At 45.7% G+C, this 23820-nt stretch overlaps 1 protein-coding gene across 2 annotated transcripts in view; it reads right to left on the bottom strand.

The window, feature by feature from the left end:
• Positions 1–6074: 6074 nt before the first annotated feature.
• Positions 6075–23820, bottom strand: part of LOC148527270 (serine/threonine-protein kinase Nek3-like) — a 72093-nt gene continuing 54347 nt past the window's right edge. For both annotated transcript variants that reach the window (XM_088469231.1, XM_088469230.1), the window contains exons 8-14: positions 22573–22627; positions 21110–21310; positions 19793–19883; positions 17410–17535; positions 14654–14788; positions 10006–10135; positions 6075–6354 (exon numbers count right to left, since the gene is read on the bottom strand). In XM_088469231.1, the coding sequence (XP_088325357.1) occupies positions 6282–6354; positions 10006–10135; positions 14654–14788; positions 17410–17535; positions 19793–19883; positions 21110–21310; positions 22573–22627 (811 nt within the window). In that variant the 3' untranslated portion in view covers positions 6075–6281. The remainder of the gene's footprint in view (positions 6355–10005; positions 10136–14653; positions 14789–17409; positions 17536–19792; positions 19884–21109; positions 21311–22572; positions 22628–23820) is intronic.

The raw sequence follows: 23820 nt of genomic DNA, 5'->3' as shown, positions 1-23820 counted from the left end.
CCAGAGCCCGTTATGATTCTAAATCTGCTTTCAAGGAACATAGCCAAAGAATAAGGTGGGCCACTACCGAAATGGCACATATCCTGAAAGCCAGGAGAGCCGTATCCGTAGCTGCTTCACCTAAGTAGGAGGCTGCGTCTCTAATGTGAGATATTTAGGACAGCTGTTCCCTTGAAGCATCAGGTGGAAAAGTCTCTTCTAGGGCCTCTGCCCAACTCTCAATGGCTTTTGACACCCAGGCCATGGCCCTAGAAGGACGAGTAATAGCTCCTGTAAGAGTATATAGATTTATGATAAGCTTCAATACATCTATCTGAAGTCTCCTTCAAGGAGGTTTCAGTATGAATGGGCAAGGTGGTATTTGTAACCAGACGTGTTACATGAGAATCCACAGTTGGGTGAACTTCCCATTTAGTACAATCAGTAGCTGGAAGCGGGTAAAAGAAACTGAACAGTTTTGGAATTTGAAACCTCTTACCGGGCATATTCCAAGCTTCACTCATGTGATCAGATAGCTGGTCCGAGTGAGGAAACTCTGGTAAAACAATTTTTTAACGTTTAAAAAGTGCGTGTTTTTTCTTAGGAGCGGGTTCTTCCTCTTCTATTTGTAGAATAGTTTTAACAGCTCTCACAAGAGCAGGTATATTTAGTTTAGAGGGTGGCTCCTCTTCTCCTAAGACGGAGTCAGAGAGATCTGCGTCTTCTGCCTCCCCAGATGATATCTCAGAATCGGATAACTGTGTGGATTGGGAAGATATCATAGTACTTTTAGCAGGCCTAGTAGGTAAAGGTTTCTCTTTTTGCAGTATTTTCTAAAAAACCGTAGAGGTAGTAGCCAAACTCTGTACTGAGGTAGACAGTACATCTAGCCATGGGGGAGGCAAAGGGTTTGCAGGGGGTACTTGCTGTGGCCATCCCATAGGGGGAGCTACCACGGGGACTGCTACTTGGTCCTCAAGTTTTGCCAACATTTGTGAAAAGGCAGCCCAGGGTGGGTCCTGAGGCTGTGTAACAATTAATACAGAGACCATCCTGAATGAGGTCCTCTGTGGCTAAGCCTGCAGAGCAGGACTTATAAGACACCAGAGTAGGAGTAGCAGCATCAGGCTGCTTGGTATTCTTTCCTCTGCCAGCCATAGCCCCAAGAATAATAGAATACACAGTATGATACAGTGCAATGAACACCTTGCAGTATGTGTAATATGGCACAATGTAGTGTGCAACCACGCTATATATGGCACAGTGTAGTGTGCAACTGTGGTATATACAGTCAGGTGCATAAATATTGGGACATGGACAGAATTTTGATATTTTGGCCTCTATTCGCCACCACAATGGCTTTGAAATGAAACAAACAAGATGTGCTTTAACTGCAGACTTTCAGATTTAATTTGACGGTAATTACATCCAAATCAGGTGAACGGTGTAGGAATTACAACGGTTTCTATATGTGCCTCCCACTTTTTAAGGGGCCAAAAGTAATGGGACAAACTAAACAATCCTAAATCTAACTTTCACTTTTTAATACTTTGTTGCAAATCCTTTGCAGGCAATTACAGCCTGAAGTCTGGAACACATAGACATCACCAGACGCTGGGTTTCATCCCTGGTGATGCTCTGCCAGGCCTCTACTGCAAATGTCTTCAGTTCTTGCTTGTTCTTGGGGCATTTTCCCTTCAGTTTTGTCTTCATCAAGTGAAATGCATGCTCAATCGGATTCAGGTCAGGGGATTGACTTGGCCATTGCATAGCATTCCACTTTTTAGCTTTAAAAAACTCTTTGGTTGCTTTTGCAGTATGCTTCAGGTCATTGTCCATCTGCACTGTGAAGCGCCGTCCAATGAGTTCTGAAGCATTTGACTGAATATGAGCATATAATATTGCCCGAAATTAATTCTGCTGCTTTTGTCAGCAGTCACATCATCAATAAATACAAGGGAACCAGTTCCATTGGCAGCCATACATGCCCACACCATGACACTACCACCACCATGCTTCACTGATGAGGTGATATGTTTTGGATCATGAGCAGTTCCTTTCCTTCTCCATACTCTTCTCTTCCCATCACTCTGGTACAAGTTGATCTTTGTCTCATCTGTCCATAGGATGTTGTTCCAGAACTGTAATGGCTTTTTTAGATTTTTGTTTGGCAAACTCTAATCTGGTCTTCCTGTTTTTGTGGCTCACCAATGCTTTACATCTTGTGGTGAACCCTCTATATTCACTCTTGTGAAGTCTTCTCTTGATTGTTGACTTTGACACATATACACCTACCTCCTGGAGAGTGTTCTTGATTTGGCCAACTGTTGTGAAGGGGTTTTTCTTCACCAGGGAAATAATTCTTCTGTCATGCACCACAGTTGTTTTCCGTGGTCTTCCGAGGCTTTTGGTGTTGCTGAGCTCTCCGATGCGTTCTTTCTTTTTAAGACTGTTCCAAACAGTTGATTTGGCCACACCTAATGTTTTAGCTATCTCTCTGATGGGTTTGTTTTGATTTTTCAGCCTAATGATGGCTTGCTTTACTGATAGTGACAGCTCTTTGGATCTCATATTGAGAGTCGACAGCAACTGATTCCAACTGCAAATGTCACACCTAGAATCAACTCCAGACCTTTTACCTGCTTGATAATGAAATAACGAGGGAATAGCCCACACCTGTCCATGAAATAGCTTTTGAGTTGATAGTCCCATTACTTTTGGCCCCTTAAAAAGTGGAGGCACATATAGAAACCGTTGTAATTCCTACACCGTTCACCTGATTTGGATGTAATTACCCTCAAATTAAATCTGAAAGTCTGCAGTTAAAGCACATCTTGTTTGTTTCATTTCAAAGCCATTGTGGTGGTGAATAGAGGCCAAAATATGAAAATTCTGTCAATGTCCCAATATTTATGCACCTGACTGTAGTATGTGATAGTCCTCACACTTATATAGCAGATGTGAGGTACAATGAACCCCCAATACCTTAGTATGTCAGGGTATAGTAGAGAAAAAAAGGTACAGGTATAAACTAACAGTATAGAAAGTAGAGATTAGCGCTAGCACAAGTCACATACAAACACAGAAGAAAACATTACATGTCTTCAATGGGCACTAAAATCAACTACACAGACCACAGTGGCTAGTAGGATATAGCACTGTATAACTTGACCCATGGGAGAGGTATACAGGGGCGGAAGGTAAGGGAGGAGCAGCTCAGGGAACACCAGACAGCAGTGGAATGGCGCCCTGAGCTGGGGGATGGGCTGCAGGGAGTGCGCCTTATCCCCTGGCTGACGTTAACCATTGAGTCCTCTGGCCTTTATAATATACCTCTGCGCCAGTATCTAGAGGAGCAGTGAGGGAGCCCGTGTCCACATCAGCACCTCCGGTCTGTCTCCTGAGACTGGAGGCAAGACTGCACTAAGACGTGGCTCCGTCTAACCTGTCCCCTGGATTCCGAGCTGCCGTCTGGGGAGCCTACTAGCTAGTCCCACTCGGAGCCCCACCGGGTGTACCTAGCACAGGCTTGGTGTCACAGCGTAGCGGGGGGGGTGATGGGGCGGCAGCACAGACATCCGGAGGACAGTCTGGTGCTGCTCGCCCATTTGGTAAAAAATAAAAAGTAAATGAAATCATAAAATTAAAGCTTGGGCTGCTTAATGCAGCCCTCTGTTATAATGGTTGTCCAGGTCCTGCCGGATACCAACGAAACTGAAGTGCCCTTAGGCTGTGGGTGGGGTATAGGGGGAAGGACCGGAGCATCCTGGGATTAAAAAGCTTTGCTGTTGGTGTCCGGTCCTCCAGGTCCCACCTACGCCCCTATGTCTCCCTGTGGAGCCCTATGGATCCTGAAGAAGAAATGTCAGTAAAACAGTGCATTTGTCCCATAGGGATTTTATTTATTAAGTTTCTTATACAGCGCAGCATATTCCATTGCGCTTTACGTTTAAGATCCCGACAGGGAGATTCCGGCGGTAACAATGCCGACGCCGGAATCCCAAACACTTATCAGAATACCGGCGCTACCATCCCGACTGCTGGAATCCCGATGCTAAGTAGAGGGGTTGGGGGGAGGGTTAGGCACAGAGGGGGGAAGGTTAGGTTTATGCACCAGGGAGGGAGGGTTAGGTTTAGGCACTAGGGGGGGAGGGATGATTAGGGGTTAGATTAGGACCCCTGCTAGGTTAGCATCCCTTCAGCCACCGGGATGCTAACCTAGCAGGCGTTGGGATTCTGACCGAATCCCGAATGCCGGCATTCCGTACCCAACCTGTCCCATATATAGACCCTAATTTTTGTATGGTCCCCCAAGTGCACTCTAAACCTTTTCCATATGCAATCACATATACCCCAATTCCCATATCACATTGGTCTTCATTCAGATTAGTACGTAAACCCAATGGTTTACATACTAATCCGATGTTTGTGGTCTGTGAATGCGCATGTACAGAATGGGTCCTGCGATCTTGCTCGCAAATCCCCCATGCCGCAGCATGTCAATAATTTGGGAGGCGGAACAGGGGCGTGTCTGAGCTGCATTCCTGGAAATGGGAGCTTAACGCCCCCATTTTCCGGGAGTGCTGAGGTCAGGGTCTGCGTCAGTGGACCCAGATGTCCATTCCCTTGCAGGCTACCAGCCTTAATTCAATGTTATTCCTGCCCTTGCAGGCTGCCAGCTGTCATTCAATGTTATTCCTGCCCTTGCAGGCTGCCAGCCTGATTTCCTCACCTTGCAGGCAACCAGCCAGATTTCCTGGTCCCACAGGCTGCCAGCCTGAAACTTACTCAGACTGGATGATGCTGCCGCCATCACAACCAATGGACGCGATGGTGATCCGATGCAGCATCTATGGATGCTACACTCAGATCACAATTGCTGTCAGGAGGTGTCTGCTCCTATAGACGCCTCCTGCAGCATATACAGTAAATATTTTCTGGACAGTATTGCACAGCCATTTCCTTGCGGCTGTGCCATACCATCCACACCTGAATCAGGCCCATAATGCAGAATGATGGCTGTTTACTATGGAATGACAACTTTCTTATTTGTCATTCTAATCCCTTTCCATATGCACCCACCTATACACTAATACACATATCACATATTTGCGGAATGATGGCTGTTTACTATGGAATGACAGCTGTGTTATTTGTCATCCTAATCCCTTTCCATATGCACCCACCTATACACTAATACCCATATCACATAATGCGGAATGATGGCTGTTTACTATGGAATGACAGCTGTGTTATTTGTCATCCTAATCCCTTTCCATATGCACCCACCTATACACTAATACCCATATCACATAATGCGGAATGATGGCTGTTTACTATGGAATGACAGCTGTGTTATTTGTCATCCTAATCCCTTTCTATATGCACCCACCTATACACTAATACCCATATCACATAATGCGGAATGATGGCTGTTTACTATGGAATGACAGTTGATCCTGATTTGTCTATGATCCCCTAAGCACACACATTAATCCATTCCCATATGCGCCCACCTATACCTGTAGCCTACTATATAAATATAACATAATGCAGTATGACAACAGTTTACTATGGAATATAGGTGTTTTATGTGCTGTTCCTAACCAAAAATAGTTTTAAAACAGTGCTTATGTCCCATAAAGGACCAGGAAGGTGTGTGTGTGTGGTGTGTGTGTGTGTGTGTGTGTGTGTGATGGAACTCTAGAGCGTGGGGAGGAAACATTTGCAACAGGAGAGCATTAAATGGAGGGGAAGTATCAGGGAGGGGAGGGGAAGAGGGAGCAATCGTTGCATGCAGTTATCTTTTAAGGCTTGTCTTCTACAATTTCAGTTGTAGAGTATAGGAAAGTCAGTTCAAAGAGGACATAAGTGAATTTCATTTTTATTTATACAAAATAGTCACCACAAAAACGCTGTCACTAATATTTAGCTGACAGTTATTTTGAAAAAAAAAAAAAGTATAAAAAAATGTTTTTGTGAATGTTGATACCATGACACTATCTGTAGAAGTATAAATGTGTATATTTGCAGCTTCTTTCCTTTGTAGCAAGAAGAGAAATTGTGCCACTCAGAGACAATGTCAAAACTGAATATAAATACTTACAATTTTTATTACTAAATTGTTTATAAATTGTTTATTTGACCTTAGTGGGTATTTAACATGGTTAAATATAATGAAAACAGAAACAGTTACTGTTATATCCCCATAAATAATATATTTAAGTATAAAACTCCTTCTCGCTGGCTCATGGTGTATGTGATATCAGAGGGCTGAAGAGCAAATCCATAAGTTGTCTTCTTCATAACAGAGCGTCAGTCACTTTTTTCAGCTCAGACACCCAGTCTGGATCCATACCCTCTTCCTCAAAGTCCCTGCAGATACGAAATGAAAACAAATTATTTAAAACACATAGCCCTGGCACGGGATGTAGTCGACATCCAGGCAGTCTGGATGCTGGGGGTCAGAATACCAGCGCCGGAATCCCGACAGCAGTTGGAATCCCGACCACTAACACCCTGATAGTTAAGTATTAGGTTTAGGGTTAGGCTGCAGTAGGGGAGGATTAGGGTTAGGCTGCAGGAGGGGAGGGTTAGGGTTAGGCTGCAGGAGGGGAGGGTTAGGGCACTGGTCGGGGAAAAGGGGTAAATTACCCCAAAAGGGGTAAAAATTAAATTCCTGGGGGTAATGGACGGACAGCCGAGCATGCATATTAATCATTGCATGCCCGGCTGTCCGTCCATTACCCCCAGGAATGGAGGTCACTGATGCAGGGAGGCTCTAAGCCGGACGCACGCTGAGATGTTATTACCAGCGGGTGCACGGCTCCTTCCCTGCAGCGCCGCGTTAGCCGGAGGCTGGAGTTCTCTTCTGAACTCCAGCTTCCGGCTGTCCCCATGCGCACTATGGGAGAGACGTCATGACATCTCTCCCACAGTTCCGAGGAGCAGCCGGGCGGACAGGACAGCGGCGGATGCAGGAGCGGGGATTAAGGTAAGTGGTTTTTTTTTTTATTTTCTTCTTTGTACAACCGGCACTATATGGGGGCACTACTACAGGGGCATTATATGGGGGCACTGCTACAGGGCATTATATGGGGCACTGCTACAGGGGCACTATATGGGGGCTCTACTACAGGGGCATTATATGGGGGCACTACTACAGTGGCAGTATATGGGGCATTGCTACAGGGGCAGTATATGGGGGCACTGCTACAGGGGCACTATATGGGGGCACTGCTACAGGGGCATTATATGGGGGCACTGCTACAGGGGCACTATATGGGGGCACTGCTACAGGGGCACTATATGGGGGCACTACTACAGGGGCACTATATGGGGGCACTGCTACAGGGGCATTATATGGGGGCTCTACTACAGGGGCACTATATGGGGGCTCTACTACAGGGGCACTATATGGGGGCATTATATGGGGGCACTACTACAGTGGCAGTATATGGGGCACTGCTACAGGGGCAGTATATGTGGCACTGCTACAGGGGCATTATATGGGGGCACTGCTACAGGGGCACTATATGGGGGCACTGCTACAGGGGCATTATATGGGGGCATTGCTACAGGGGTATTATATGGGGGCACTATACAGGGCCATTATATGGGGGCACTGCTACAGGGGCACTGCTACAGGGGCATTATATGGGGGCACTGCTACAGGGGCACTATATGGGAGCACTGCTACAGTGGCACTATATGGGGGCACTGCTACAGGGGCATTATATGCGGGCACTGCTACAGGGGCATTATATGTGGGCACTGCTACAGGGGCATTATATGGGGCACTGCTACAGGGGCACTATATGGGGGCTTTACTACAGGGGCACTATATGGGGCACTGCTACAGGGGCATTATATGGGGGCACTGCTACAGGGACATTATATGGGGGCATTGCTACAGGGGCATTATATGGGGGCACTATACAGGGCCATTATATGGGGGCACTGCTACAGGGGCACTATATGGGGGCACTGCTACAGGGGCACTATATGGGGGCACTTCCACAGGGGCATTATATGGGGGCACTGCTACAGGGGTACTATATGGGGGCACTGCTACAGTGGCACTATATGGGGGCACTGCTACAGGGGCATTATATGCGGGCACTGCTACAGGGGCATTATATGGGGCCACTGCTACAGGGGCACTGCTACAGGGGCACAATATGGGTGCACTGCTAGAGGGGCAAATTTTATGGGGGCACTGCTACAGGGCCATTATATGGGGGCACTGCTACAGGGCCATTATATGGGGGCTCTACTACAGGGGCACTATATGGGGGCACTGCTACAGGGGCACTAGATGGGGGCACTGCTACAGGAGCACTATATGGGGGCACTGCTACAGGGACACTATATGGGAGCATTGCTACAGGGGCACTATATGGGGGCATTGCTACAGGGGCACTATATGGGGGCATTGCTACAGGGGCATTATATGGGGGCACTGCTACAGGGGCACTATATGGGGGCACTGCTACAGGGACATTATATGGGGGCACTGCTACAGGGGCATTATATGGGGCTCTACTATAGGGGCACTATATGGGGCACTGCTACAGGGGCATTATATGCGGGCACTGCTACAGGGGCACTATATGGGGCCACTGCTACAGGGGCATTATATGGGGGCACTGCTAAAGGAGCATTATATGCGGGCACTGCTACAGGGGCACTGCTACAGGGGCATTATATGGGGGCACTGCTACAGGGGCATTATATGGGGGCACTGCTACAGGGGCACTATATGGGGGCACTATTACAGGGGCACTATATGGGGGCACTACTACAGGGGTATTATATGGGGGCAATACTACAGGGGCATAAATACGGGGGCACTACTATATGATTTCCTTCCTTTCAAATCAAGGGGGTAACGTCGGTGTATCTAAATATATTTTGGCGTAAAAGGTAAAAAAGTTCCCTGACCCCTGGGTTAGGCTGCAGGAGCGAAGGGTAAGGGTTAGGCTGCAGGAGGGAAGGGTTAGGCTGCAGGAGGGAAGGGTTAGGCTATAGGAGGGAAGGGTTAGGGTTAGGCTGCAGGAGGGAAGGGTTAGGCTGCAGTATGGGAGGGTTAGGGTTAGGCTGCAGGAGGGAAGGGTTAGGGTTAGGCTGCAGGAGGGAAGGGTTAGGCTGCAGGAGGGGAGGGTTAGGATTGGGCTGCAGGAGGGAAGGGTTAGGCTGCAGGAGAGGAGGGTTAGGGTGCAGGAGGGGAGGGTAAGGGTTAGGCTGCAGTAGAGGGGGGTTAGGGTTAGGCTGCAGGAGGGGAGGGGAGTGTTAGGCTGCAGGAGGGGAGGGATAGGATTAGGCTGCAGGAAAGGTGGGTTAAAGGGGGGGGGGGTTAGGATACAACCGCCGGGATCCCGTAAAAGTTACTGCATGTGCGTCAATCATCGGGAACATAGCGCAGATCTCTGTAATCGTGATGCCTGCGCCATGTTTCCAGTCATATCTATGGTGCAGATCTCTGGAAACATGGCACTTGGACTATGTTACCAGTGATATCTGCGGCAGCGACGGAGAGAGGTTAAGTATTGTGAATGAGGGTAGGGTGTGCGGTGTGTGCTCCCCTGGACCTAGGTTCCGTGTGCCCATTATACAGTAGATTCGTTCATGATTACAATGTCAAACAAATCTACTAGACCCAACCTCAGACCTAGGCTGACTGCTCCTAAAGCCACCACTGAGCAGATATTCTTTACCCCCTAATCGCTATGTAGTTACTATGTCTACTCTGTAATGTCGAATAGTTCAGAATGTCCACATATTCAGTCACAATGTTGACATTAGTCTACTTCATGAACATATGAGCATCAAGATTAGGCTACAGTTAGGGTAAAAAAAGTACTGTCGACATGTCGATTAAGTTGACATTAGGTCAGTGTCAACATTGTGAATGTCGACTGAGATCCTGTTGCAATTCTGAATGTCGACATTCAGACCATGTCATTATCCTGGATGTCGAACACATAAACCACAAAATCTATGGATCTAAAAAAATATATAACTTACGTGTCTTCATCATCAGATCTTGGCTCAAAACTCTCGGGATCTATGTCAATTTCCTCTTCCCTGCTGTCTGTGGCGTCTGGGACTTGGATGTGATTGAACAGCGGCCCTCTCAGACAGTCCTCCGGAGCTTCTATTGTAAGAAGATAGAAGAGAATTATCCGAGACAATAATTTGCTGCCGTAAATAAGCTATACAACACTCTATAAGAATTCCAGGTCATTGTTTAATGCTGGCCACACAATGAGATATCGGCAGTGACATCGGGCAGTTGGCTGGGTGTGTGGCCAAAGTCATTACCTGGCATACTGATAAATCCAGTCTCTGTCTGAGGGGTAAACAGGTGTGGAAACCATAAGCCAAAGGGGGAGATGTATCAAACTCTCTAACGAGAAAAAGTGGGTAAGTTGCCTATAGCAACCAATCAGCTTCTAACTGTCATTTTTATAGACTGTGCTAGATAAATGATAGCTAGGGGCTGATTGGTTGCTATGGGCAACTTCCCCACTTTTTCTCTTTAGAAGGTTAAATACATCTCCCCCACAGTGAGAACAGACCTGTCATACTTGATACAGATGTGTCGTCACACACCTAGCCTCAATAAGCCTTGCTACGCAAGACGCCTGGTGCAAGTGCGCCTGCAGATCCCATACAAGTTTGATAGAGTTGAGCAGCTTTTTTGTGTTTTTCCACCCAAAAATGCAATGCGATGTGACTAGGGGTGGCATCTAATTAGCCCCGAACATTGGGCCTGATGCTGAGCGCTCGCAAGCGGGTCGATGTTGATCCAGTGCGCATGCGCACGACGGAGCTGGCTCCGTCGTGCGCATGCGCGAGACCCGGATAGCGACGGGCAAGCCGTCGCTCCGGGTCTCGTACCAAAGGGGGCGTGCTGTCGATGGTGAGTGACAGCACGCCCCCTATGGTGGGCGTGGCTGCCCAGACGGAGGCGTTCCCATGGAACGCCTACCGTCTGGGGCCGGCCCCACTGACATCACAAGTGATGTCAGTGGGAGTGCCTTCGGCTCTAATAGAGCTGAAAGCACTCCAGGGCTTGCGGCAACGAGACCCTACCCCATCTTCCTGGCCGCTCGCTATAGCTGTGGGTTGTCACCCACAGCTATACGAGCGGCCAGGAGGCCGCTCTAAAAATTAAGAAGGACGGCCCTGATTCAGAGCGAGCGCTCTGTCAGAGCGTCCGGCTCTGAATCAGGGCCATTATTCGGGCGCTAATGGATCCCCCGGGGCTATCCAATTAACCCCTAAAACCGGGCCTCACTGGCACTTATCAGGGATTTTTTATCGGGACCTGACGTGTCCCGAAAAATAGTTCCGGAAAACTGCTGTGTTTTCACCAGAGCAATGGAGAAAACACAAAGGTCCATGAACTTATCACGGATCCTATATGTTTTTGGGCGAATTATCCTATTTGTTTGCCCAAAACAAATAGGATAGGGTGAAATGTTTTGTTTTTTTTTAAACGGGAATTATCTGTGAAAAATCCAGTTTTTCAACCCCAAATATATCGGGGCTAATTGGATACCTCCCTTAGACACACCGGGAGACTGCACTGATTAATTTCACATGTGACACTCGCATATCTGTGTGCAACCAAGTCTGTATGTGACGCACAACGTAACTGCGCAGTCTGCTTGAGCAGAGAAGGCGTAAAAAAAGACGCTTTGCGCTAACAGAGTCGCACAGGACCTGTTGCGAAGAGAAAGACTGTTTGGCACGACTGCAGCAATAGTGTATGAGGACAAATCTGTATCTCCACTCACATCGCTCATATCATCATCCATTAGGGGTCCGGTACAATGGTATTTAGCTAAAATTGCTGTATGTAAAACAAATTGTCTTCTATTGTTTCAATACACGTAGAACATGTCTTATCCGGCACCTCTGGTTCTTCACTAAAGAGTTTACAGAGAGGACAGGTTTATAGGTTATTTACAGTTCTGGTTTACAGAATATTCTCTACCAGGAAACTAAAGAATTAGCCAGAGAACCTGAATAATAATATTCAGTAAAAACATAACAATATCTAATATCCTACATGCTGGATTAGGGATGCTGGCACACAATGTTACTATTCCGCTGGATTAAAGATGTTCATTCTGGTGTTACGTTATAAAACTGACATTAATTGTCTCAAATGCACGTTAGGAAACAGCGCAGAAACCAGAACACACTCCCAGTCTATCACCACTTACGGGATATATCCATGGCTTGCGGAAACAATTTCTAATAAGATCACAATGTGTCACCCAGAATAAAACATAACCTTAAACTACTGATTAAACTGTGGGGCATATGTACTAAGATCTGGAAAGTGATAAAGTGGAAAATGATAAACTACCAGCCAATCAGCTCCTAACTGTCATTTTTCAAACACAGCCAGTAACATGACAGTTAGGAGCTGAGTGGCTGGTAGTTTATCACTCTCCAATTAATCCCTTTCCAGAGCTTAGTACATCTCCCCCACAATAATGAAAGTAGTAACAATATGGGGGTGATTCATTTGGGTGTGAGGTTTAGAGAGATAAAAAACCTTGCGCTTCTTGCGCCCAAATTTGGATTATTATGCGCGCTCCCAATACCCGCGGTATCCAATAAAAAAAAAAAGTGGTTGCGGAGTTTTCAGAACTGAAAACCCAGCAGCACGTAAAATAAATTAAATAAAAAAATTATACTCACCTGTCTGGGGGGGTCTTAGGTGGTCTCCACGGCTTCCGGTGGCCTTCCTTCCATCTTGTTACTAGAGAGGGGGCTGCTGGGAGGCTCTGGGGACTGCTGGGAGATGTAGTGCAGTGCCAGCTACAGGGGGGGGGGGGAAAGAAACTCACACGAGGAGGGGGGGTGGGGGCTCACACACACCGGGGGTCACACACACACTTACAAACACTCACACACACTCATCCTGCTGCAGAAGACCCGTCTCCCAACGCTGGATGCAGAAGACAACACGTACTCACAATTAAGGACTGATTAAGATAATTGGAAACTTCCAATTGCTTAATTAATCCTCAGGGAGGGTGCCGCCAGGGTCCAGAGCAAGTCCCCTAATTGAATAGCAAAACCCAGCGGCTACGGGAGAAACCCCACGCAGCGGGAGGTTTTAAATTTCCCGCCCACAATTGGGTTTCCCCCAATATGTTTCATAGCATATACTAGAATAGGAACTAATTGAGTGAAAAAAGTATAACAATGGGCATCATTTCATACCAGTACAGTCCTCGGTAGCGTCAGACTACATAATGTACCATCCAAAATCCAGTGGGTCAAATATTCAGTTGTATGTAAGAGTGTGCAGCATCATTCAGTTTGCATGTTTCACGGAATCTCGGAAGCCATGAGAATTTAACATGAACTCTGCAGAGTACAAACTTATACAGGAAAGACTTGTGCACATTTTAAATGGACAAATACTATTTATCAGGGCCGCGCCCTGTGCTGGCCCCCACTGCCCCCAGCAGAGGTTGTGTTAACTTTTGTCCGCTTAGAGATTCAGTTGGGAAAAAAAAGACTAGCCAGGGGCGCCCACCAGTTTGCAGGATCTTTCATATATACATCTATTTGCTTCAGGTTGGGTACGTGAACCCGACGCTGATAATGCTGGCGCTCAAATTCCCAGCAGCTTAATCCCGACGGTGAAAATCCCGACGCATACAGGTAAGTATTCTAACCCTTCCCCGAACCCAGTTTTCCCACAGCCTAAGCTTAACTCTAGTGCCTTACCCCTAACCCTAATACTCACCGTTGGGAAAGCAGCTGTCAGGATTCTGACAGCTGTTGGGATTCCGCCGCCGGTATTCTGTCCGCCGGCTTTGTCTGCGCTGCTATGGTGACTTTGCTTCAATACATTTGGAACCTGCTGACGGAGTTACCTGACGGTTTTCCGTTTTTTTTTTTACTTTCTCAGCAACTATTACACAACATTTCTTGTCTGGGACAGAGGGAGGGAATTACCTGTAATCCCCACTATCCCCATTGCTCTATGCCAATGCCCACTGCAAATACAAACCATGCATGGAGACCACTTTTAATTCAGGGCATCAATAAACTGCTTTTTCTAATCACAGAGCTGATAGTATTATAACCACCTTCTACAAACATCTTCTATATTCATGATTAAATTATGCACGTTAGCTTTTAGCACATATGACAAAAACCTTCTTTGTAAGGGAAAGTCAGAGGGTTGGAACTTCTATAAACCTCCTATATACACACACTTCAATATGTAGCTCATGTATCAACTAAAGGACCTATTTTGAAACTGAGGGCCAAATGTAATAGGGTGAGAGTTTACAAAATGTGAGAGTTAGATAATGTGAGAGTTTAGATAATGTGAGAGTTTAGATAATGTGAGAGCTCTCTCACACTTTTTAAACTCAGCCAATGTAATAGAGACCGAGAACAAAGCAGCAGAGCAAACTCGCATGTTTTCAGACTCTCACAATTTAAAATCTCATCGAGATGTTTCCCATTTTGAAGATAAAACTCAACCTTACTGTTAAACTCTCACTTTTTCTAAACTCTCATCCTATTACATTTGGCCCTGAGTCTCCATATAAATATTGTTGCTAGAATTCTCTTAAATGGCAGTGCAAAAAGACCAATGTAAGCTTTAGCGCACAGTATCCATACTTACTTGATCTATAGATGGTGTAAGTTTTAAATGCTGAGCTGAGATCTGCGTTATTCAGGATGTAAAGTAGCTCATCTGGTGCCTCCTTATTCCATTTCTTCCTTTGGTCCTTCAGGTCATACTTTGTGACGTGGCCGCCTGTACACAGGACACAAGGAGTGAGACAGGAGTGAGTAACGTGGTGTCATTCAGATACTTTCTGTATGCCGTCTGCGAATGCTAGAGACAACATGGCGGCATCAGGAGAAGAGAAGTGCCGGGTTCCTGGAGCATTTATATGCTGGGTACAGAAATTGCTGGTCAACACCCCTATGTGCAGAAGTTGTTAAACAGAAAATATAAGGGTTTTGTACCATAGAAGTTGTAACCCATGACTTACAGTACTTATTCATTACAACTTTTACCTAATGATCCATATGGCTTGCAAAATGTATGACATAATGGGGGGAAATCAATTCAGCGCGATGGATGGAAAGTGGCTCTGGAACACTTGAGTGCTGACACTTTGCGACCAGTATTTTTGCAAAAATTTGCAAAGATTGTAAAAGATGGTAATGTGCGGGACCGGACAATGTGGTGATGTCTGGCGGCACATTGCGCAGAATTGAATTTCCCCCAATGAGTAAAAATAATTACACTGGTGCAGAAGCAGTAGACAGTTAAGGTAGCGGACAGCTGACAACTCAGAAATGGATTGTTATTTTGTAATGTTAGCAGGGCCGGCGGAGATCTATCAGGTCCCGGCATTAGGGAATGTAGATATGCCTTGTAGGGAATACCATGGCTGCTGGAGATCTATCAGGCCATGTCATTAGTGAATGTAGACATACCTGGTAGGGAATACCATGGCCGCCGGAGATCTATCAGGTCCCTTCATTAGGGAATGTAGACATGCCTTGTAGGGAATACCATGGCCGCCGGTGATCTAGCAGGTTTCGGCATTAGGAAATGTGGACATGCCTTGTAGGGATTACCATGGCCGCCGGAGATCTATCAGGTTTCGGCATTAGGAAATGTGGACATGCCTTGTAGGGATTACCATGGCCGCCGGAGATCTATCAGGTCCCTTCATTAGGGAATGTAGACATGCCTTGTAGGGAATACCATGGCCGCCAGATATCTATCAGGTTTCGGCATTAGGAAATGTGGACATGCCTTGTAGGGATTACCATGGCCGCCGGAGATCTATCAGGTCCCGACATTAGGTAATGTAGACATGCCTTGTAGGGAATACCATGGCCGCCGGAGATCTATCAGGTGCCGTCATTAGGGAATGTAGACATGCCTTGTAGGGAATACAATGGCTGCCAGAGATCTATCAGGTTTCGGCATTAGGGAATGTGGACATGCCTTGTAGGGAAGACCATGGCGCCGGAGATCTATCAGGTTCCGGCATTACGGAATGTAGACATGCCTTGTAGGGAATACCATGGTCGCCGGAGATCTATCAGGTCCCGACATTAGGGAATGTAGACATGCCTTGTAGGGAATACCATGGCCACCGGAGATCTATCAGGTGCCGTCATTAGGGAATGTAGACATGCCTTGTAGGGAATACCATGGCCGCCGGAGATCTATCAGGTCCCGACATTAGGGAATGTAGACATGCCTTGTAGGGAATACCATGGCGCCGGAGATCTAACAGGTCCCGGCATTAGGGAATGTAGACATGCCTTGTAGGGAATACCATGGCCGCCGGAGATCTATCAGGTCCCGACATTAGGGAATGTGGACATGCCTTGTAGGGAATACCATGGCCGCCGGAGATCAGGTGCCGTCATTAGGGAATGTAGACATGCCTTGTAGGGAATACCATGGCCGCCAGAGATCTATCAGGTTTCGGCATTAGTGAATGTGGACATACCTTGTAGGGAATACCATGGCCCCCAGAGATTTATCAGGTTTCGGCATTAGGGAATGTGGACAGGCCTTGTAGGGAATACCATGGCCACCAGAGATCTATCAGGTCCCGACATTAGGGAATGTAGACATGCCTTGTAGGGAATACCATGGCTGCTGGAGATCTATCAGGCCATGTCATTAGTGAATGTAGACATACCTGGTAGGGAATACCATGGCCGCCGGAGATCTATCAGGTCCCTTCATTAGGGAATGTAGACATGCCTTGTAGGGAATACCATGGCCGCCGGTGATCTAGCAGGTTTCGGCATTAGGAAATGTGGACATGCCTTGTAGGGAATACCATGGCCAACGGAGATCTATCAGGTCCCAGCATTAGGGAATGTAGACATGCCTTGTAGGGAATGCCATGGCCACCGGAGATCTATCAGGTCCAGGCATTAGGGAATGTAGACATGCCTTGTACGGAATACCATGACCGCCGGAGATCTATCAGGTCCTGTCAGTAGGGAATGTAGACATGCCTTGCAGGGAATACCATGGCCGCCTTTGCATGCTGCACTGCCTGCTGAAGAGGGAGTGGTCACAGCATCTTAGGGGTGTGACTGCGCCTCCTTGACAGGTTCGGGGATTTTGTACCCACTTCCACCACCTCTCGGCGTTACAACCAATGACACCTTAAAACATGTTACTCATTTTCTTAAAGGGACAGCCCCACACAAATATATCTGCCAATATATAACTTGTATACCATGGCTATTTAAGAGGCATATTTTCACTAAGACAATATTAGAAACCCTTCCAAAATCAATTTTACAATATTGTTAAGGTAATGATTATTATTACTTGTGAATACAACTATTACTACTACATAAAGACGCATCAGACACTGCACTCACCATCACTACTGCCTGCTCCTATACTTGATGTGAGGATTGAGGCATTTTCTAAAACATTTATAACGGTGCCTGTAGGTTCCTTCTCCCACTGCTGCCTTCCAGATAGTGTAGAGCTGGACTGATGCACTGTGTAAGGACAGACATAGCATTGGAAATCATACTATATCACTATGTCTCATGTTTATTATGGGCTAATGTTCAGGAACATCTGATCAGAAGTGAACTTTGTATAGAAATGTATGGCGAGTTTGTATCAGCATGCCAATATATTCCATGATAGACAACCTGTGGGCAGATACTGGGCAGGACTAATGGCTGGCACATCACCCAATGGCTGCTCTCTTCTCTCAGGGAGGTGTCTGTATAAATCCATACAAACACATAAGGCCAAATTCTGAGTGGCACGCTATGCCGATATGAGCACAGTCGGTCGATGATTTAAGTAGTGCACATGCGTCCTGATTGCTACCACTGGGAGCTGCAGAGCGAATTTGGATGCAGGGTGTGTGGATTTCAGTAGGGGTTCCTGGGAGGTGTCAGGGGGGTGGCTAGGAAGACGCGGTTGTGTGTGGCACATATGGTTGATGGCTCTACACCTTCGATGGATGAGATCAATGGAATGGATTTTTTTTTTCTTTCTACTTGGCACTGGGTCACGGAGTCTTAACTCCTGTCCCCCCACCCCCTCCTCCTCCTCCAAGCAACCCGAGAAGCTCTGCCCCCACCACTGAATAGCCAGCTGTGTAATAGAGCAGGGCCCCTGCCAATAGTTTCAAACCATCGAGGTTATCCACCAATGGTACCATTAATGGTTAACTCGATGCACAACCGCTCACGAAGACGCCATGTTCAAACGGAGAAATTGCACATGACATAGGGCTGGTGGAAGTATCAACGGTGCACAGATGGTGTGTCTAAAGACGCACCGAGACAGATTTCCACTGGCTTAAGGCGCTGCATGTGGGCGTCTCAGGTTTAGAGAAATCAATTGCTGTATTATCAAAAAGAGGCAGACATGGCTGTAGCACATAGGGCCTCATTCAGAGGCGGTCGGAGGATGCAAGCGGTCACTCAGAAACTGGGCGGCCACTTGCATCCTGACCGCCCGCCTCTGTTGCGGTCGTTAGGCTGTGGGTTAACACCCACAGCTCTAACGACCGCTCGGGTGATGGTCGCGATGGTCATTGACCATCGCGACCATCGGGGCTTCCGACGAGACCCTAGGGTAGGGTCTCACTTGTCGTAAGCCCCGGAGAGCTTCTGGCTCGGTCAGAGCCGGAAGCTCTCCACTGACATCACTAGTGATGTCAGTGGGGCCTCCCCCAAACGGCAGGCGTTCCCATGGGAACGCCTCCGTTTGGGCTGCCACCCCCCCCGGCCCGCCTTCCAAACGGGGCGAGCTGTCAATCAACATCGACAGTTCACCCCCTTTGGAAAGAGACCCGTTACGATCGGCGCTGTCGGTCATAGCGGGTCTCACGCATACGCACGAGGGAGCCGGCTCCTTCGTGCGCATGCGCACTGGCAAAACATCGAGGCGGCCGTGTGGTCGTAGACCGTACGGCCGCCTCTGAATAAGGTCCATAGTATCGCAGCTTTTGTTCAGTTATGAAAATTAACTGAAATGCAGCTTTAAAGCACCAAAAACAGAACAGCGCCATCCAGTGTGTGTTTGGGATTTATCAAAGAATAACATTTTCGCTAATTGCGCCTTAGATAATTAAGTTTCTATGTTTTACTCAACAAATATTGTCTACATGTTGTTCTAATATAACTGATTGTTTAGTAGAAAGCTGGTGTAACATACAAGGGAATATGGAAAATGTAGATTGAGTTTAGGATCATCAAATACTTATATTTCAACATATTTAGGGCCCCATTTACAAACACCAGCGGCAATTTTCGTTTAGTATCACTATGATAGAAATGAAAATTTCACTGTTATTTAGTAATACTTACTCCTCCGGCGAGGTCCCGCGAAGTCCAGCGGTATCCTCGTCCTTGGTGATGTCCTCAGCTGGGCTGCTGGCAGCCTAACGCTGCCAGCGATGGGGCTCCAGGGTCATGCGCATGCGCGACGGTCCTTATGCGCATGTGCATGACAGGGAGACCCGGCAGTACCTGGAAGGCTTTGTTAAAGCCGGAAAGGCACCGCCGGGTCTCCATTGCCGGCAATGGGCCCTCATCGCTCTCGCCATCTAATAGATGGAGAGAATGATGCTGTACAAACAGCGGTAATCAACCGCTGTTTACTAAATACAGAAAAGCGGCATACCCTTTTAGTGAGCGCTAAAGGGGTTACTTTTTGTTTGTAAATGGGGCCCTTAGTGTTAAACCACACAAAATGAACACAAATGAATATCTCCTATGAATGTCTTATTACCATCAGTAGAAGCTTTCTGCTGCTTATTTATCGCCAGGGTGATGGATCCAGATTCTTCCCTTAGGAGGCTGTCAGATGGGTCATCGCTAAGCTATTTAATATAAGGAAAAAAGTTCAATGGAATTTCATGTGTCAGGTAATAAGAATCTGTACCAGTGAATATAAACATTCAATACCAATGCAAAACATTGAATAAAACCTCCGCTACATAGGGGATATATATATATATATATATATATATATATATATATATATATATATACACGTAGGATATATAGGCGTGCCCCACGGGTGTCCATCTACATTTTTACATTTAGTGTCCTGATGTCTAATGTACATGCTATGTTCTTTTCAATTTTATCAATGGATTAGCAATAATTTAAGCAGCATTTTTAATTTTGTTTGTTTCTGATTGTCTTGTTTGTTTTATGTACAATGAAAAATCCCAATTAAAAAAAAAATGACAATAAAAAAAATAATAATAAAATAGCATTAAAATATGTATAATTTAGCAGTGCTATAGATGCTGCCGGTAAGTTACAATCATAATTAGTAGTAGTAATGAGCTGTCTGTTTATAGAAGTCATCTTGGTGTCTAAGACTTGTCTTACATGACCGTTTAGCATTTTGCTGTAGGCGATGAGACAATAATAATAAGGGGTAGGTGGTGCCCACTAATACCCCTTCCAGACATACAGAGAAACCCGGGAATTTGCCAGGGCACGACAAAACAACCCGGGTCTGGCATATGTCTGAAAGGTACTGACCCGGGCTCACGTCCCTGCAATCGACCCTTTTCCCGAGTCTTGTGACCCAGGTCGATGGTGTGACCTGGGTTTCTAGAATGAGCTGTTTGGCCGTTCGGGGCTGCCTGTGGCAGATTCTAATGACCTCGTCAGTGGCACAAGAGAGGATGCAGAGGCAAATTGGATTGTGGCTGTCAGAGGCAGGCAGATACAGTATTATTGCCCATGATTATAGCAGGGCATTATAAGTCCCCCACCCAGTACTTTAGCCAGTCCCCACCTTTACATGACCTCATTATTATGAGCCAAAAAAGTGTCTTCTTTCAATGACAAAACAGGGCAGACCCAGGTTATGTCTGAAAGGGGTCAACCCGGGAAATTACTGGGTCCGAGGTGTAGTATGAAAGGGTGTCTGCGAGCAAAAACCCGGGTTGCACCTGGGTTGAAGTCTTGTATTTGCCAGAGCAAAGCATATCTCTGAAAGGGGTATTAGGGAGTGCTTAGAGACAGGCGCATCTGATAACTGTTTTTGCCTGTGAAGTCACAATTATGATAAGCCTGAGCTTATTACCTGTACGGGCATACATGATTTCACCACTTTGAGAAGCGATCTTTTGTTGAGAATAGTGTTAGTGGAAGGTCGCTGCCGGGGGTCTTTACGGAACATCTGTTTAATGAGACTCCTCAGCTCGTAGGAATATTGAGGGGGCAGTGGACTGTATGATCCTTGGCAGATCTTCAGGATTAGATTTTTCCAGCTACCTGCTTGGAACTTGAAAGTGAAAGAAAAATGTGGTGAAATTCCCTGAATGGTCTACAGTAGCCTTGAGTTACCTGAGGCTCTCCAGTCTACAGATTTATTTATATTGCAGATTTACAGTATATAGTGATAAACACAAGTCACAAAGCTCAAACAGAAGTGTTCCAACAGCACCCCTCGTGTAATCAGATCGGCCCCTTAGTCTTTTATAGCTATACATTTTGTTGTACAGTAACTGACCAATATCCACAGGTGTCTTATTTATGTCTAACTATTCAAGTAGTTTTGGAGCCAATGCAGAACTAAGTGAAGGGCCCACAACCAATGCAGACAGTGACCACCATGGCCTAGCACAAAACAGATTATAGGATTGAGAATATATATTGGATTATATATTAGTAGAGCTTGTGGGTAAAGTAGCAAATGATTTTGTATCAGTGTTAAATAAAGTTTGTTTGGGGATGTTGAAGTGTTGTAAGTGGTTAGAGGGTATACAAAGAGCTAAGGTGCATACACACGTAACGATTTTTTGAACGATTTGTCGTTAACAACGTCGTTGTAGTTAAAAAAATCGTTCAGTTTCTGAGTTATAACGATGAACGATAATCGTTAAAGCATGCTCCCGTTTGTAGTTATCGTTCATCGCCCATTTCAGACTGTCCAACATGACGATTTTGATTCAGGGAAGGAACATTATTCATTCATCATTGTAAAAATCGTTCAAAAAATCGTTCATTACACTTACAAAAAATCGTTCACTTTTTCAAGGGAAAATCTGAACGAAAATCGTTGGCTACAAAATCGTTACGTGTGTATGCACCATAACTAATAACTAATATAGGCTAATAACTGGGGTGTAGAATAAGAAAACAGCTGAATGCCATATTGGCTGTTTTAGTTAACAGAGGCCTTTACAGGGGATTCATTGCCATGATGCGGTGGAGGCAGCCATTTTATGGTCTGACTGAATAAATATTCATGAGAATGCAATTTATTGGGAATGGTGACATCACTGGGGTTCATTTCATTGTTATTGAGGAGCTTCAGCGATGTCACTGGTTTCTAGTGAATTGACAATTATAAAATGGCTGCCCCCACTGTAGGTACAAAATATTTATCAAAATAACTAAACATTTTAGCTTCTGTACCCACAAACAATGCTGAACCCATCATTAAGGTGTCAACTGTACTATAAACCAACAGTCATGTGTAAAATACTTATTAAACACGTATTTATGGCGTCACAGAGCTGTTAAGGAAGTCCGTATACTCACTGGGTGTTTTAAGGTGCATAGTTCATATAACACACATCCCAATGACCAGATATCACTGAAAGAGACAATACAGTTAATTTTGTAAGTGTATTTACTAAGGAATGTACAGTGTTAGAACATTCTGCCATAGAATTCAAATATATAACCATATCTGCCTACTTTTGAAAAAGCATTTCAGGGAGATTGTGAAAGTAACATCTATGAGCACGGCGGTAAAGTGGGCGTGTACTGCTACTCTGAGAGGCGTGTCATAATACTGACTTACATCCAAATGTAAATGAGCCCCAAGGCTGTTAGTAAGATCTATTTGTTGATGAATGTAGCCATAGGGATCATTGTGCCTTATAGCCAATGCAGGGACATTATACTTCTGATCCCATTTGAATGAATAAGATCTGTTTTTTTTTAAATATCTCAGCTACATAATGCGGGTAAGGTACAATCACAGATATTGCTAGACTCTTCAGGAAGTCATGGAGATTGCTGCTATTTCAAGGAGTCTCCCTGAAAATCAGGGAGAGTTGGCAAGTATGTATATAACACAGTGTTTGCTATACTTATTCACATTACATCCATCATTCATCTTTCAGTACTCGGGGAACATGCACAGGGGTTGTTAGAAGGGACGTATAAACAAGAATAACTGGTTTTGTCTTTGTTATGTTCTTCCTTAGAAGGCAGAGAGTTGAAGCCACAAATAATTCTCATAGTATGACTAGTGCCTCAGTACAGGAGGCTGGGGGCTAATTATTTTCGGACTGGGCCCAAAACGGCAATGCAATGGCATCACTTCTTGGTGGGTGTAGTCATACACTTAACTGGCTAATATTTGTTTTCCAAAAACTGCTCAGAAATTGTCTGTGTTTTTTGATGATTGAATTAGGTTAGGAACAGCTATATAAAAATAGCAATTCGTATACTATAGTGATGGCCGTACCATCGATGGTCGAAGGTTTACAACCATTGTTAGAAAGCAATCAATGGTGCAGGCATCAATGGTTGAGTTCTGCGCATTTGCAGAGTGCGTCCATCTGGCCAGCATCGCTGGGAAAATGTGTTTGTCATCAGCCATAGACCATCAATGTTTGTAAACCATTGATGATTTGTGGCCCTCCCTAGTATACTGTGCATGAACCTGAACTTCAAAACACTTTTTAACTATTTAGGATAATTGGCCATCCCTATATGGAGGCTCCATATCGATATTCACAATTGAGACGGGATCACCAAGATGATCAATGAAATTAG

The sequence above is a fragment of the Taudactylus pleione genome, unplaced genomic scaffold (assembly GCF_031769625.1).
Source record: "Taudactylus pleione unplaced genomic scaffold, aTauple2 ptg000089l, whole genome shotgun sequence".
NCBI classification, from domain to species: Eukaryota; Metazoa; Chordata; class Amphibia; order Anura; family Myobatrachidae; genus Taudactylus; species Taudactylus pleione.
Note: the sequence above shows the minus strand (reverse complement) of the source record. Positions and strands in the feature narration are given on the sequence as shown.